At 27.6% G+C, this 18,957-nt stretch overlaps 1 protein-coding gene across 1 annotated transcript in view; it reads right to left on the reverse strand.

The window, feature by feature from the left end:
• Positions 1 to 18,957, reverse strand: part of SLO2 (slowpoke 2) — a 139,837-nt gene that overhangs the window by 77,890 nt on the left and 42,990 nt on the right. The window contains exons 7-11 of the mRNA XM_075372738.1: positions 15,109 to 15,326; positions 11,314 to 11,463; positions 7,874 to 8,085; positions 7,487 to 7,690; positions 4,905 to 5,058 (exon numbers count right to left, since the gene is read on the reverse strand). Coding sequence (XP_075228853.1) covers positions 4,905 to 5,058; positions 7,487 to 7,690; positions 7,874 to 8,085; positions 11,314 to 11,463; positions 15,109 to 15,326 — 938 coding nt within the window. The remainder of the gene's footprint in view (positions 1 to 4,904; positions 5,059 to 7,486; positions 7,691 to 7,873; positions 8,086 to 11,313; positions 11,464 to 15,108; positions 15,327 to 18,957) is intronic.

Genomic DNA, 18,957 nt, shown 5'->3' on the forward strand with positions numbered 1-18,957 from the left:
AATTTCAAACAACACTTAAAAAAAAAAATTTGCAGCATTAGGCCTATGACTAACACAAAATGACTACCAGGTAATGCTGGAAAACTCATCGTCAGGATACTTAAAAGTATAAAAATTCTGTAATATTCCTACAATGATACACTTGTGTAAAATATTTGTATTTTATAATATTAAATAGGTCAATAACCTAATATAAAAATTATTGAAATTATCTGATATAAGAATTATATCAGATGTGGAGTACATTCATTAATTATCGTAAGTATGGTATGAAGAACTATTTACTATAAATCAATAGATTTTATTAGAGATATACCTATTGAGTTATTTAATGCAAAAATGGGGAAAAAAGGAAAGAATTTTTTTCAGAAAATGTTTATGGTTTGTGAATGTTTAATGATAAACAAAAGTCATTTCAAAAGAAAAATGTGAAAATAATTTAAAAAATTAAATAAATAAACAGAAAGTTATTCAATATTAGTTTATTTATTACTGATTTCCTGAATTAGTGATTTGTTTATAGTTTGAACTATGTTTCCTCAGCATTCATTGGTCTGAGAAAATAAAACAAATATAACAAAAGTCTATTTTCTTTTGAAGCGTGAATAAAATTCTAACTTCATATAATTATATAATAGTTGGTAAACTAAACAAATGTAGAAAAAACATACTACTCTATCTTAATAAATAAACATTTTATTTTAAAAATAAAATTTTATCTTTATACTAAGCAGAAATTTGTTTATTAAATACAGACAATAATTATTATTATAACATTACAAATAGATTGGATAAGTAATTTTGTATGAATGATATGTGTAATTTACTTAATTTATTATTCTTTTTTTCCTTTATAATTAAAATCTTGGATTTATGATGGAATTACTTTACAGGTGATGAAAAATTGGAGTGATACCCTAGTGCAGTAGGAATAAGAGAAAATAAATTGAAAAAAGATTACAATCGAAAACCAATTACAGAAATATTACTTAAAATCTAAGAGTTGTATGTCATTTTGATTATTTTAATTATAATTTGTAAACACTAAGGTATATTGATAATTTTAGAATTTCAAACGTATATTGACCTCAGCAATTGAGCATTGCTCAGCAGTTTACAATGCTGGGCTTTAGTGAATTTCTATATATAATCTTCTAATCTTCTACATTTATAATGAGCTTAATCTTCTACTTTTAGTTTGCTCTATATATCCAACTTACAATTAGAAACAACAGATTTACTATTTATTATTGTAAATTACTTTATTAGAAATTACAATTAAAAAAAAGTTACGTTAAATATGAATTAGGTAGTTGAGAAATTTGCTTAATCAACAGTGAAAAAACTTCAATATTGAATAGTGATTAGAGACCAGTATCTAATAGGATTTTCTAATCAAAAATTTATTAAAAATATTTCTGTGACTTCTGTGAAAATTGTGACGTGGAATTTAGTATGCATGAAGTTTTAGGCGCTTATGTAAAACCTTCACAATTATCGATTGTGGTATTCCCGGTTTTAAACTCACACGATTAGTCGATTTATCAGGGCTTCTCTGAAAAGTTTCTCTTACTTGAATCACAACTTCCCCAAAGACAGGAGGTCTACCAGCACTTTTTTTTGTGTATTACATTTCCTGTATTCTTAAACTGCTGATACTAATGACAAAAACGTCTATGAACACTAATAACAAATCTGCTTTCATGAAACCATAATACACACTTTCTTCTTTGCTTCATTCTGTATGGTAGCCATTCCTCAACTGACAATCCCCCTGTCATTACATCCAGCCAGCATGTTCATTCAAGGTCATTCAGTGACTCTAGTACCTACACTAATGTTTGAAAAAATCAATGTACACTACCTTGCTTAGTTCATGTTTTAGTAACCATTAAAATGCACTGAATAATTTAAGTTCACTCTGTATAACAATAGACATTTCTGCCATGTAGATTTACAGACCAACCTGCAATTGCATCGGTTTGAGTAAAAGGGCAGAGAGATCTCTTCAAATTTAAAGAATTTTCTTGAACCTTTTTAAATTAACTGGTAGATCAATAAATCAATAGTTTATAATAATAACAACAAAATTTTGTTTTTTGTTTGTTTAACAAATTTTAATAGCTGAATCTTTTTTTTTCACTAATTTCAAAATCTAAGTGGTTTCTTTATAATAGGGGTAGTTTCTTGTACCATTTTACCATTTTTTTTTTTAAGAAAAAAGCATTGTGTTAATAGTATAACAATGTTTTACATCAATTCTACTGCCTAAAATCTGCTTTTTCAGAATTTTTAGTGTAGTTTGCTGTAGGTAGCCTATATCAGTATTTAGATTCCAGCAGTAATCAGCCAGCATTCTCTTTTCCCTGGTAGCATGTTCTCATGGTGGATATTTCCTGGTGAAAGCATTATCCATGTTCGCCACCCACATCGTCAAAGATTGGTAGGGAAAAAATTCAGATGAGAATCTAAAAAGTGGATCAATAGTGCTGAATTACATCAAGTGTTTTATAGCTTTTAGGACGCTCAGTTACAAGTTTGCAGAATCTGCCTTATGATTTTCCAGGAAATTGTTTACAATCTTTTAAAAACATTTCCATGTAACAACTTAACAATTAAAACTCACAGTCAAATTGTCTTCAAATTCAATATACTTTATTATTTTTGTTACCTGCAGTCCTTCCTTTATCTTAGCGTCACTTATATTAGGAAGCATGTTCTGTAGAAAGTGAGATCAAGTCCCATCATGATAAATTACTTAAAAAAATATATTACTTTAAAATGTTATTAAAGTAATATATCATGATGGGATTTGATCTCACAACATTTTCCATTAAACATAGCTTAATGTGTAGTAACAGAAAGTAAACTTTTTCAGATTTTTCTTGCATTTTTTTTTAAAATGAAAAGTACATAAAATTTTATTTCATTAATATCTTTCTGATATTTTTTCTTTTTTTTATTGTTATTATTGAATTATTATTTATTATAATTTTTTTTATAATCAGAGGTTAATAATCATTAATAAATCAATATATTTAAATTAAAAAAAAAAGTTAACAAAAAAAAGGAGATGAAGTTTAATTCAAACCGATGTGCCTTCCCCTTGTAAGATCCAAACGTTTCATTAATTAAAATTTTATTCGGCTATAACTGGATGATTGTTCTTGTATGTGCGTTCGAGTGTGATTGTGCATATGTCATGTGGTGGGGGTGGATTAATGAGTGTACGAAAGTAGGGAGCGACAGTAGAGTGGGTCTGGTATTGGAAGCGTGATCGACAACATGTGTTAATATAGTCCACTAGTTCAATGTGTAATTAGTTCAGTAATCAATAAATCAAATTATAATTCAAGGTGGATGTGTCATTAAATACCAGCGCAAAATCATTCAATAACCCTTAAACCAATGAAAATAAGTATCGCTTATGATATATCACTGAAAAACTCTCAATGAGGTCTTATTACTGCATTTAAGAAAAAGTCCAAAATCCAATCTTTTTTTTTGGATTTTGGGCTTCTTGAACTTTTGCTTCAGTCCATTGCAATCAAAACGGGAGGTGCACAACTAGATGTTACAACAATCCAAAATTTCAACATTCTATGGCTAATCGTTTTTTAGTTATGAGAGATACATACGTACATACATATGTACAGATGTCACGCCAAAACTAGTCAAAATGGATTCAGGGATTGTTGAAAACTGAAAACCAAATTTTTTTGCGATCACAATACTTCCTTTACTTCGTACAAGGAAGTAGAAAAAATTACATGTATCTTAAATGTATTATTTTTAATTGTTTTAATTACTGTGTAAATAATAAAAATTATACTTATTTTCCATGATTATTTATCAACTCAAATAAATTATACTTAATTTAGCAACTTAACTGCTGTAATAAATAAAATAAATAAATATAATGTACTTGCAATATTCATACAAATGTACTTACTGGAACATAGGAAGGGCAATTACAAAAAATCTGAGGCTGGTACAGAAATTCTGACTTCATATTTGGAATCAGTGTCCAACTAAAATTCAGCAAATATTGAGATTAACAAAATCACTATTGATCAGTGTAATTACTCACTAATTCATTTAATTAAGTAGTAATCACTTCATTAATGATTCAATCACCAAATAACATATGATGTATTTGTTAATTTAACTGTTAATTCATTTAACAATATTTGAAGAAGAAAGAAATCTAATGATCCCAGTACTCCTCAAAAGTTAGCATGCTAGCATACTCTTATTACCACTGAAATTTAAATTATATGTTTATTACAGAGAATTTTATTTTGAAAAATGAGAAAAGTTTTGAGTAGTAATAAACATTATGTAAATCTTTAAAGTCTTTATGTAAAATCTTTAAATGTTATTACGAGTTCAGTGAATGAATTACAAAACAAAGTTCTTTAAGTATTAGACTAAAAAAAAAACCTTTTTAAAAAAAATTTTTATTGACTTGTACATCAAATTATTGTCTGTATTCAATTTTATAATAAAATTATATTAGGAAAAGGTAAAAAAATGTTTTTATTAGAGACAGAACTTAGTAATATGGCAGAAAAATAAGTTAAAATATTGCAAAATAAATTTTTGAACTGAATAAAACTACAATTACTAAGTTTAGATACTTTCTTAGCTGAAAAAATCCAGTTGGCAAAATATTCTATCACACAAAAAAACAACATTGAATTTACATACACTCTTATTAATATTATTATTAATTCTAGTGAGATTTATAAATCAACACACAATCAAACTGATATTAGTAAAAAGTACAAACTTTAATAATTATAAGACATGATGAAAACAACACTTAAGGTGCATAACATCCATCCTTTTATGAAATACAATAACTGTGATATAAGTTCATGCTAATCAATTACAATACTTACGCTATTTTTTCACTGGGCGATCGCCAAGGCACATCATCATCCATTTCATCTTCACTATCATCACCATCACCTTCATCCTGAGGCCCTGATGATATATTTAATGTTGAGCTAGTAAACATATCTGGTACTGGTAAAATACTTGGTCTTCTACTACCTGAAATATTGCAATAAGAAGAAAACAAATAATTTAATAATAATGATGATGTAATATTTTACCAGTAAATTTTCAAAACGGGGCATTAAAATTATAATATAAAAAAGTGAACAAATTTCATTAAACATTAAAAAAAATTGTTACAAATGCTTAGGGAAATGAAAATGTACACTAATTATTCTGTCATACTTTCTCTTTTAGTTTCTATTTCACAATGTATTTAAATCAGCTCATAACGTTTATTAAATAATATCATATTTAACTGAAAAAATATATTTTTGAAGATTGAACTGGCTTTTCCCTATTTTAAACTTTGGCACTTGGATAAAAAATCAACATGGGATTGATTGAATTTCTGTTTCTGTTAAATATATCATTCATTATATTTAACAGAAACTTTTCTTTGATGAATATGTTTCCAGTTTCTCCACATGCCAATTACAGCAGTATGTTTAAAAATAACTCATTCTTTTTTTTCAGGTTTCTTTTATCTTTATTGCTAGCATACTTCAGTCTTGCTAGTCCATCTTTCTTTCTTACTAGGCTTGCTAGTCGCTCTTCTTAGGGTTCTTCAGAATCACAACACAGTCATTATCGACCATACACTTTCAACTCTTCCACAATCAAATAATATAAATCATTATCTTCATTTTAATCAAAAACATTATTTTTAAGTCGAATTCAATGACAGGAGAAATTCTCAATTGGAACTCATTTCATGTAGGTTAATGCATTGCTCTTCCCTATCTGGACTGGTTCAATAATTCTGCTTTTATTCTTCACAGGAAGCTCCTCAATTGGATCCTAACATTTTTCTGGATAACTTAAGGGAATATATTTAAGTTTAAACTTATCTACATAAACAATCTGAAGTATTGTTAATATATTTTTGAAGTCATTGTCGTCATCATATCACTGAATAGTATTGAATTGTTAAATAATCCATTACTAACTGTTATGAAACATAACCTGATATCGTTACAATAATTAAAGTATTTTTCAGAAAAACTTGAAGAAATCTGACTGGAAAATTTTGGGTAAGAAATAATATATATTTGTTTCTTTAGAAAACCTTAAGTCATGGTCAGCAGAGATCTCCTTATGTGGTTACTCTGCATTCTGTTTTATATTTTTATCAATTTGCAGGTTTGTCGCTTCATTTTTTTTCAAGTGAGCAGTGGATTTTCTCAGTTTATCCTACTTTAAGTTAAAGTAAAACTAAAATGGTAAAAATAAAAAATAAATTTAAAAGAGAAAATTGTTTTTAAAATTTAATCTTTTAGAAAGTTAAAAATAAAATTTTAATTTGACTTAAGTCAGGATCAAATTAAGACTTAGTAAGTTGTTGGTAGTATTACTTTTCAATATGTCTTTGACTTAATTGAATCTGATTAATAGAAGAGGTTTTCTTTACAATTTTTGATAATTAATTAATTTTGACTGTAACAAAAAAAAAAAATCTGAACTACTTACTGAAATAAACCATGTGTAAAAAAATTGAATTTTTATAAAAATTAAAATTTTTTATTGACTAAAAACTTGACTAACAACAGTTGACATTTCCAACCGTACAAAATATTGGAGTCACTTAATGTCCAATCCAATTACAAATGTTTCCTACAGAGCTAATACTGGGATGAATTAGAGATCCAGAAATGACAATGAAGGAAAATAAACAATGACCAATTAATTATTATTATTATTACTATTTTAGTAAATCATTTAAATTAATCAAAATCTAAAATCTTGGACAGATTTGTCATATTTGCATGGAAAGAAAATTATTGGATGTAAATGAGTAATTTAATTTATTGGTGCTACTGATAACAGGACAGGAATCACGTGATAGCATTAGTATCCATAATATACAACAAAACTGCAGCCAATATTGCTTAACTTCAGCACAGAATCCTGTTGATTAAATGAATCTTTGGATATTGCCACTTTATTTTTATTAATAACCTTCAGTTTCTAGTACTCTCTGATGAATCCCGCTGTTGCATTCTTAATTTGAAGAAATAATCTATTTTAAATAGATAAAACAATTTAAACAATTGAAGTGTTAGCAACATGTGATTTTCTTAATTTCACTTACCGATGACAAAAAAATACATATATTTCTGGCATTTACTTGCTAAGAATAAATTTTATAAAAAAAAAAGTAATATGAAAAACATTAAGCAAATAAAATTATAACTTCAAAAGAAAAATTTTTGTGGTAACAGTTTTTTTTTGGATTTAGACACTGGATGAATTTTAGCAAACGATTTCAATCGGATAACAATTAAAGTAAATAGAATTTGAAAAATTTTTATATGAAATATTTTATTGAAATTTTGACTGAATATTCACTTCCATATAATAATTAAGATCTGATACCTGGCATGAAAGAAATGAATCCTAATTAAACAATTAAAAAGTTTCTTACCTCTTCTTTGGTTGAGCACTTCTGGACTAAGGAGATTTGGATTAGTGTCTGGTTTTGGTACTCCAAGATGATTACCGGTTATGGTTAATTCACAGCCACCTCCTCCACCAAGCCCACCCCCAGCACCACCCAAACTTGGTGGTCCAGGACCAGGTGAAACAGTTTCCTTAGGTTGTGTTGAAGGGGTAGTTGCATCAGGATTATCTGAAATTTATAAATACTTTATTGGTTAAAATTATTTCACAATGAAATATATAAACAGAAATTTGTTAGAAGGTTGATCTTTTCTTTCTACAAAATATCATCACTAGTTAATAAGTATTTTAATGTTAACAGAAAATTTATAATAAATTATAAATGAGGAAAACTACAACAGAGATAACTAACCATCAGTCTTAACAGTGATTGTTTCTTGTCCGTTATTATTATTGTTATTATTAGCAACAACAAAAGCTGAGTTTTCTTCCTTTGTTATGCTCATATAATAACAAGTATCAGTCTTCTTCATAATGTGCCTAGGTCCAGGATTTAATAATATTGTATCTTCATAAAATTCTGGTAACTCTGCCGGCCTTACTCCTACCAGAGCAACACCATACCTGTTAAAATATGAACAAAAAATTATTATAAGTTTTTCTGCTAAAGCTACTTAAAATTAATGATTATCAACTTCAAAATTCTTTCAATTTAATATGAAATATTTATAATTTTTTAATACTTTATCCAAATTCATTTCATTAGATTAAAATATTTTGAAACAATATAATTTTTTAGTTCAGGTTCGAGTTTGGAACAGGCATGCCATTTTTCACATTCTATAAAATTCATTATCATCCATTAGCAACTGATATTAAGCATTAGACAATTGTTATATAAACAAATAAATTATTATAGAAATTCTAGAATGAACATATTATTTAATGCTTAAATTATGAAGGAAGAAAACCAGTATATTCAAAAGGGAGCCAAGAATCTATAATGAATATGTAATAGAAAGTTGAATTTAAGTTAGTTTATAAATCAAAATATCTGGGCTTCAGGTTCTTATCTCTTCTGGAATCAGTTTTTACATCTAGTCAAGATTAATTAGCAAGTTTAGTAGTAGATGCTTATGTGGTATAAGTATTGTACTCTGATGAATGTAATCTGCTCTGCCATACAGTTACCGAGTTACGGGTTCAGTATGATAATGAAGTAAGAAGTGAATTATGACAATATGAAAAGATAGAAAACTTTTACTGATTAGGTTAAACAATCAAACTAAAAGTAGCAGAAATGATTAAAAGTAGCAGAGCTTATTAAAAAAAAAAAGAATATTTCTAATCCCATAAGTAAACTATAAGTTATTTTTCCTTCAACCCTAACAATTAGTAAATATATTAAATATTTAATTGTAGCTTTAACAATCAATCTAAGATAAATTACAATTCCTTTCACGGAAGTGGCAATGTTCGTGTCATTTGATGTATCGTAAATTATATTTTATTTTTCACTATTTTTACTAGAAATACCAGCAGAGAGTAATTAATAGTCGCTAGAATTCTTTTAAGTAACATTTTAGTTGATTAATTTTTTGAAAATATGATTGCTACTTTATTCCATAAGTGTTCCCTTTTCTGACAGACTCTTGACAAATTATGCTCTGACTTTCAAGAATCTCATTAGTTGTTTAAGTAAATTATTTTTTTACATGGTAGGTAAGATGTTTACTGTTATAGTTCAAACTTTAAAAAAAAAAATAGACTAAAAATTCTGTTTTTATTTTTTTGTGCGTTTTAAAAACTGTCTGCTAGTCACTGGATTGGTTATTGTCAGAGATTGGTCAATAAAAATTGATTAATTTATAGAGAATGGAAAACTGAAGAATTTTTAATTTGAAGGAAAATAATTGAAAATTGTGTACTTAGTTAAATATAAAATCTGTAAACATATTTTGTTACTGCAAGTATATTTATTTCACTACTTAAAGAGTTCATAAGTTAACTGAGTTTAAACGGTATAAAAAACGTTATAAGTGTTTAATCTATTTCTAAAAGTTATTCATACAAATGTTATAATTCTATACATTTACTTCTGAACAGTATAATTTTCACCTAGTATTGTAACTCTTTCAAAAAACCATGTTGTACACAAACAAGAAATCTGGGTGCATTCACTGGTACAAATCGCAATTTGATCTGTCAGTACTACTAATATTGATTTGATATCAGATCCTAATATTTGATATGATACTCATGAGATTTACAAAAACTTTATATTAATATAACACAAACAGAACACTACTAAAGACAGAACTAAAAGAATTAAAATGAACTACTAAATCTAGTTTTACACTTTGCATTTAACATGTAGTTATCTCATTACAAGAAATTATCATTAATAATAACAAAAAGATTTTGCTTACTCATCCAGTGGAATGAAACTGATTCAAATTGATAATATCCATCAATAAAATTTGATAAATAATAGTAAACCAGTGGTTCCCAAACTCTTCCGAATCATGGCGCCCTTTTTCAATTAAAATTTTTCCATAGAGCCCTACCATAAGTAAAATTATGACTACTCGTAAGTAAGAGATAAAAATAAATAAAACTCGTGTATCATCATTACTTTTTTAACTTTATTAACATTAAATTAATAATTATAGGGTGCTCCAGCTCCCCGGAGTGCTGCAGCGCACAGTTTGGGAATTACTGTAGTTAACTGACTAGTTTATGCACCAACTGAAAGAAGTCAAAACTCTAAAGTAATTTTTTTACAACAGGAAAAAGTTTTTAGAATATATAACACTTAAAAAAAAATCTGATAAAATTGTAATACTTTCCTGGCATTGGTTACTTCTTATATAGTGGAAAAATAATAACATATATTTTTATACATAACTGAAAAAGTATCTAAAATTTCTTTTTTGATACTTAAGATTTCTTTTATGATGAATTTTTAAAATTATATTTCAATGTTTAAATAAACCAAAAAGACTTAAAAAATTCAAAAAATCTGTATTTTTTACTTTTTCTGCTCCCCTCCAAAATGATCTTACAAGAAAATTTTTTGATTTTTATACATTTACTATGTTAGATGGAAGGAAACAGAAAAAAAATTTGGTGGACAACCAATAAAAAATTACCTAAGATTCTTTTTATGGAGGGAGAGGATGGATTACAATGAAATTTTATTGTAATATTCCTACTAAAAGTTTATTATTTAGTAGTATTAAAATTTTAAATAAACCCCAAAAAGTTTCAAAAAATTAATATTTTAAACTTTGATTGGCTTCCCCCTAATATTGTATTGTATTGGGAATATTGTATTCCCCCAAAGTATTTTTTTTTATTACTTGCATGCACTATTACTATACCCAGGAAAAAACATGCAATAGATAAAAATATATTTTTTTAATTTTTGGGGAAGGGGGAATTTTGGGACAATTTTTTTAAAAAAGATGGTTAAGATAAGTATGCAGGCATGTAATGCCTGCATATAAGCTTATATAAAGTGCGATAATGTTAACAAAATTTTGAAAATATTGCCCCCCCAAAATCTCCCAGCCCCTTCTCCTGGAGATATTGATCCCAAAATTTTACCAACAAATTGCCTCATCTACACGAATGTCTGCATAAAATTTCATCAAAATCGGTTAATCCAGTTAAGTTATTAAGCTTCAAACACGCCAATGCAAGTACATAAGTATTAACATTACCCCCTCTTTGCTTTTTTGGTGTCCTTGGTTCATGAATCACTGAGAAATAAAAACCCCATGTCCGATTTTTTGATTAATTGCCATGCCAGGAAGTAAAGATCATTCAATTTAAATATAATAAACTTACTTTCTATGCGAATGGAAGCTAGCGTACGTAAAACTTTTTCCTTCATATTCACCAAAAAATCTGGAATCTTGTAACTGAATGTGGTATATTTCATTCCCAGAACATCTTCCATATAGTCTATGCCATTCTTCAGAAGATGTCTGACCCTCTCTGAAATAAGTAAAATTAAACATACAAACCCAGAGAAAGTAGTATCTACAAGTTTTGTTAAATCAATAAATACCTGAAATAAAATTTATTATGCTTAAAACAATTTATTTTTAATAAAACATGACATTGTTAACCAAATTGGAATGTATTTTAGTGAGGAGGATTATATGAATGAGACAGTACCTGAAAAAATGTCACATCCTTGCTATGAATTGAATCCAAGACCGATTTTAAAGTCAACTAATGATTGATTGTCCATATTCTAATGGTTTGGGATTCCCAGTCAAAGTTTTTGGGTCAGGATTTTTAAAAAACTATGATAAATTGTTTTCAAAATTTCACAGAATGAATATAGAAAATAAAAATATTAACTGTAAAATAAAATATCAAAGTATCTAATTATGGTAATTTTTCTTAATTTTACTGAGAATTAATTCAGTAAGTAAACAAGATTTCCTGTAATTGTTGAAAGTATCTTCAAAATAAAATCTATCTCCTTAGAAATGACATTTAATAATAGCTCTTCTCATTTTATATGAATTAGCTGAATATTATCAGAGATACTTGCATATAGATACCATGTAGTAAACAGGGGAGAGAGGAAAGGTAATAAGCTAATTTGTGTACTACAGAAGTCTCTTTGCATCGCATCCATCTTGTCAATTTGGGGCTCATAGTAGCTGGAGCCCATATACATATAGTGGAGTATACCTGAAGTGTTTTACATCTGGATCACTAGGATAATAGGTGTTACATGTGATTTATTATTAATAATAAAATAGTGGTGAGTAGTATAAAAGAACTATTAGCATTAAAACCTACCTGGTTTTCTCAAATTTGTTAAAACTTTTAATAGTTTATTGTTTTTATTTACACTTTCCTCATTGGAGGACAGACATCATCTTCATTTCACTCATAGAGATGAGTTAAACACTAAATAAAAATCAGCAGATAATTATTCTTATTCTTAATATTTTAGTTTATTTTTGGGATATGCAGTACCAAACTTGTGGGATACTTGCAAGAGTCTTTTGCTTCATTATGTTTTGATATCGATCATTTTCATTTAACTAGTTTTCTGCATTTTCTATTACTTTTTTCTGGACTAATTTTTTCTAAATTTTGCTTCGTCAGTGGAACGTTATATACTGCAATACTTATCTTGATTTTTATCTTCTATTCATTTCATTCATTCATATTATTTTTATAATCATTACATTTTTAAATAGTCAATAATTCTTATGACTTATTTTTGTTGAATCGAGCTTCTTAAAATATAAAAAGAATTATTTGTATTTTTGAAGAACAATATTATCTTATAATGTCTGTCAAGTACCATTAACAATGTGGATTTTGCTCTTACAAAATTCTTACTGAATAATATTTAAATATGTATAAAATGTCAAAGGTGGTTTTACAAAAAAATTAGAGTAAATATTTCCTAAGTGTATCATTTCAGTTTATACATTTTTGGATTGAAATATTCACTTCTATTAACACATTTTTGTGAATGTTTATGTACTATTCATAGTATCTTCTTGAACATGATGAGTAATAATACTTTTTCCATATGGAAAAACTGGAGCTTGTTATCACAATATAAAAAGTATATTATCTTAAATTTAATAAGAATTTAACTTTGTAGAAGCACTAAAAAAAGGGTCATAAAAGTATTAAAAAAAAAAAAACATTGTAAGCAGTAACATACAATGAGATAAAATGACCTGCAAAAGAAATTATGCTAATGGGTTGTGTTAAGATGATATCAAAAGGAAGAATCAAGAAATAAATATTAAAAATGAAAAACATAACTGACAAAAAAAAATCATTGCCGACAAACATTGCTCTATAATGTAGGATAATTACCAATATAGGATAATTAAAGAGTATGCAGGTGATAATTTTGTATATATAGTATATTTTTTCTACTTTGTTAAATTTATTTAAACATATATACATCAGCAGTTGAACTCCTACGGTGGAACACTAGTAAGGCAACAAATTCACACGTATGAGATACAAGATTTCCAAATCATTAAAAATAAAGCGCTAAGATGTGAGTTATTCAAAAACAACCCATTCATCTGACAGACTTTTTTTTAAATTTATTTAACACACACACACACACACATATATATATATATATACATAATATGTGTAATAATATATAAATATTATTTATACACCTAAGTCACTCCTGGTAACATAAGGATTCCAGCAGTGGGTCATATATCTCAACTGGTTTAGCCAATGAGCTGGTATGGTAGAGCAAATGTACATACATACATATACATACACCCTACATACATTCCTTTTTGGGCAGTTTTGTAAAAAGCTCAAGATTAGTGTAAAAAATTAATCGCATAAAAAAAAAAGGAAGAAAAGCTGTAATAAAAAAACTGTGCCAAAGATAAATATATGATAAGTATGTGCAGATTGTATATAAAGTAAGTCTCCTACTTTTTTTCTACAATTGTTAATTTATATTATTCTGGCCAATGCCATATCTACAAAAAATACTGGACAAAAATACAGTTTTTTATGTGATTCTAAAATTTTGGCCTTCCTCTTGCTTCTGAATAGATGCAACATTATTCAAGGTTCCTCCTTTTGAAAAAAAGGGGAAGGAAATTACTTTAATATGTTCTGTATGTATGATAAAACATAGAGTATGTGTTAAAAAACTGAAAGTAGATTCTTGTGGTAGTATAGAGATCACAATGAAATTGAGAACAAACAATGAAAAATGTACTAAAGTTTAAATAACTACTTACAGCTTTCACAAATGTAAGCAACCTATCAATTACTGTAACATTATCATCCAGAATACCACCATGTTCTTTGTGTCATAGTTTAAAGGCAATGGTTTTAAATAATTTTAATAATATCAGCATTAAAAACAGCTGTGAGAAATATAGAACCAGAAATTTAATCTTTTGACTTGAATTTCTGATCTAAATGGAATATGTCACACTATATCAATACAGTTAAACAGATGTAACTTCTTTTAAAAAAAAATCATATATTTCGTTGACTGTCTTTTCAAACATTTTGATGAATATCTGTTTCACTTTTATAAATTAACTGAGTTATATGTAGTGGATTCATTAATCTTAAACTGCAATTGAGTTATAAAAAAAATGGTTGAATATACTACCTATTTTGTTATATTCTACAGTTTCCATCTAAAAACTATGCTTTAATGAGCAAAGATTATGCTATATTTAGAAGAGTAAATTAACTATGACAGATTAATTATCTCATGTGTATCACTGAAACCAAGAACACATATTTAAAATTATTGGTTTACAAAATATCATGACCTCAGTCTTTTTTATAGATTTAAAGAGTATCAGTTAGTCAATCAACTGGAATTCTACACATTGTGGATTCATAAATAAATATTAGTAATACAAATATTTCAGTAAACATTAAAAAAATAATAAAATATTAAAAGTATAATATTATCAACTGATAATACAAAGCAGTTGTTGACAAAATTAGACTAAAATGATTAAAAAAATACTATTAGTTTTATGAATTAATTTTTCCTCACTGGAAAGAGAATTCAGTTTTTAGTAATTCAGCATTATTCTTTAAATATTATTTACAAATAAAGTAACTGAAAAAAAAAAATTAACTTACTGTCCTCTTGAGGTATGTAATAAAAGTGTAACGAGGGTAGAGGCACCAGGACATGTGCAGTTGTTTGCTAGCAAGGCATACTTCAATTCATCTTCACATACAACGTGCTCAGCAAATTTAACATGTAGTTTATTCTCGGGACGGAAGATCTGAACATACTGTGGCACACAAGGTGCAAAATCTTTCACAGCCCATGACCTCAATATCGTATGCTCATCCTGTGCAGTGAAAGGAAAAGAAAAAGAAAAATATTAATATATAATAATTGTAGAAAAATTACCTGTAAAGTGCTACATATCAATAAAATAGTGAGGAACATCAATGAATAGTTTTAATTAGATGGTATTATTTTAATTTCAGAAAGACGTCTTGATGAGCTCTGTAATTTGAAACCTTGAAGCACTTATTGGGTATACTGATACCATCAATCTATTATTGTTTAATAAAAGTTTAGTTTTCATATTATGAATAAAAAATACTGCTTAAGACTTTTAAAATTAAATATTTTTTAGTGTGTTATAGATTCGGATTTTATGAACAATATACAGCAAGCAACCAACTTGTGTAGAAATGAGTATAGAAATCAGTATCAATAAGAATATATTTTGAAAAGGAAGATTGTGATAAATAATTTCACTGATGGAGTAACAGATTAGCATTTAAAAGCTGATACAAGAAAATGTATTCATATTGGAACAATTTGATTATAAGTACAAAAAAAAAATTATATGTACAAGTAACTTTTAATTTATTCCTTTTAAAGTAAATAAGAACATATTACTTATAAAAGTAACATAGCTGTAAGAAAAGAGCACCAATCGTATGTACTAAACATGAAAGAAAACAGTTTCCATGAATTTCAAATTTTCAAACCGACATTTTTATCCTTTATCAAAAATTGTAACGATGAATCTTACATTTAATTCTGCAAGTTTGTCTGTTTATTTGCAACAGCCTCACATGAGAACCAACTGATCAATCCCTTTCAAATTTGCAGGATACATTTGTGTTATCCCAGGGAAGGTTTTAAGACATAGTTGAGGCCCTAGCTCCCATGGGTGAAGTTGTGAATTAAAGATATTCATAAAAGAAAAAAAAATTAATCCTTTTACTTCATTATTAAATTCCTGTCATTTTGACAACAGAAACAGGTTATGGAGTTTTTCTCACCAAAAGTCTGTGTACCATAGTTAATATTATTATGTCTTTTTATTTCTTTTTCAGGTTTCTATAAAACCTGAATACTTATAGTATTATTCTCACAATACTGAGAGTAACAAACAATGCAGGGGGGTCTGAGGGCAGAGCCCCTGGTCAGACAGGAATGGCAAAAATGAATCTGTAGCCCTGGGTTGAGCCATATGACCCCTGGGGGCCCCAGAACTCACCTGGGCCAACATGGGTCCCAAAGGTCCAGGTTTAATGGCTAGACAGTCAGGCAAGCAAAGCAAGTCCCAACTGTCAACCATATTATATTGTTTATGAAAATAAGAATTTCCATGGTAACAAATATAAACTATTTTTTAAACAATCTTTAATGAACATTAATGTATTAGTAATTTATGTAGCGCTACATACCTAGCACCAGCATTCACATAAGGGAATGTTATATTGCAAATTAATATTTCCAAACAGTTAAAATTAAAATTCTGACATGTTGGTGTGCATATTCTAGTGTTCAAACTAAAAAGCAATTTGACAATTGAGAGAATTTTCAGCTTATTCTTTAACTTGAATTTGTTCAATATATATAAATTATTTTGGTGATGTTTGAACAAATACTGAAATATAAAACGTATGTATTTTATTATTTTCTTTAATGTGATGAATAATTCCAGTACCAACTGCAAGATAATGATGGCAGTATTTCTGGTATTATTAAACTGTGATTTAACTCAAACTTAGTCACAAATTTTTTTAAATGCAAATTTAGTAAAAAAAAACGTATTTTTTCTTCAAATTTTGTTTCAATTCTCAGCAAGGGACTGGCATTATTTTATTCATCTGATTTAGTTACTTCATCATGGTAAGAGTGTAAATCTAGGTACAGTTTTATATAACAGAAAAAAATTTGTTTTCTTAAGAATACAACTAGTTTTACAGTTAACTTTATACATATTCTTAAATAAAATTTAAGAACATGTTACCTATATAAGGATTGAGGAAGAGATAAAAAAAATAATAAAGTAAACTTCAAAACTGAATAAGTATAACAGTTCTGTGAGCGTATTACAATTTTAATTCAAAAATGACTGATCAACACCATATGAAATATGGTATTTACCTTCAAGTTTTAATGACTAGTTCCAAATTTAAATTTATTTCTATATTTTCTACAAAAATAAGAGTTTATTTTCAATTAAAGTAGTTTTTACAAAAAAATGTCTTTATAAGCTTTAGGTAATGTGATAATTTCTAAACAGTCATTTTTTGTACAATTTATTACTGTTTTACATAATATATTTTGTGTTTTTAACAAAAACTAAAAATCTTAATTTCACTTAATGAAATATTTACTTATCCAATGTATAAGTATATAATCAAATTACCAGATGGATTATTTTTATAAAATTAACCCTCGCAACTATCAGAAATTTTTTTTTAATTTTTAAGCATATAACCCTGAGACAACGAATGTTTGTTTATATCCTTCACTTAGAGCATGCAATTAAATGGAAGTGAAAAATTGATAGTAGGGAAATGAGAGGAAGACAGAGTGGTTGCAATGAAAATATGATACAGAAAAGGAAACACAAAAGAACATGTTTAATTCAAAGAAGGTCAAAACAAAAAAATCACATTTTGATGATTTTAAGAAACATAGGTGTTATTAAAGAGACAGAAAGGTTTTAGAAGAAACAGGGGAATAACTAGAACACCAAACCAAACTTTTATGACAATGATGAACTGTAATTGGTTCATAAAAATGTTATTTCAACTAGTAGTTTTTAGTAAAATAAATTGTAAGCAAGCAAGTGAAGAATAATAAGTATGGTATATGTTGCATGCTGAAATGAAATCTTGAAAAAATGAAGTGTATAAAAGCTATTAAAATATAATGAATAAAATTACTGAAATATGATTAAAAAAAAGATGTAGCTAAATACTTCACAAATGCGGAAATTGTATTCCTTGAAAACAGTTCATAACATGTTTTGGTAAAATCTTGAAAAGCTACCAACCCATACTCAAGTGGTATAGAAATTAATATTACAAAAGGAAAATATATACCTAAATTATAAAAGAAAAATATATACCCATAAAGCAATAACATTTAAAAAAGCAATACCCAGAGGCTATTAAAAAAAAAAATCCTTTATCAAAAGTCCTTAACATCATTACTGGGTGTCTTTTTAAAATACTTGGTGAAGAAGCTTTATGGTGATGAAATGCTACGCTAAGTGTTCTTCAGGCAGTTAAGACTGCAAAATACCTGAGGTTATAGTTGGACCACGGGAGGTCTTTTCACATTTCATGTCCAGGAAGTTTGGGTAAAAACCAAACAAGTCGTCCAAAGTCTGAACAGATTGCTGAGAACTATGACTGGGTTGTGGGGCTCTAAAAGGAGATTGTATTCCCACATAGTAAATTCCATTTTACTGTACAGTGTACTAGTATGGTACAGAGCTATGAGCTATGATCGTAACAGACGACAGCTAGAATGAGTACAAGGGAGGATAGCCCTGAGAATTCGTGGTCACCGAGGTGTTTCTGCTGCAGCAGTTGGCTGATTCCCAGGTGAAGATAGACGTACGAGTAAAGAGGAGGCATATTGTAAGCTAGGAGTGGCAGATAAGATGAACTGTTTTGCATAAAGGTGAATGGACGAGATGATTAAATATGTGAGAT

This window comes from Lycorma delicatula, chromosome 8, assembly GCF_047948215.1.
Source record: "Lycorma delicatula isolate Av1 chromosome 8, ASM4794821v1, whole genome shotgun sequence".
NCBI lineage: Eukaryota > Metazoa > Arthropoda > Insecta > Hemiptera > Fulgoridae > Lycorma > Lycorma delicatula.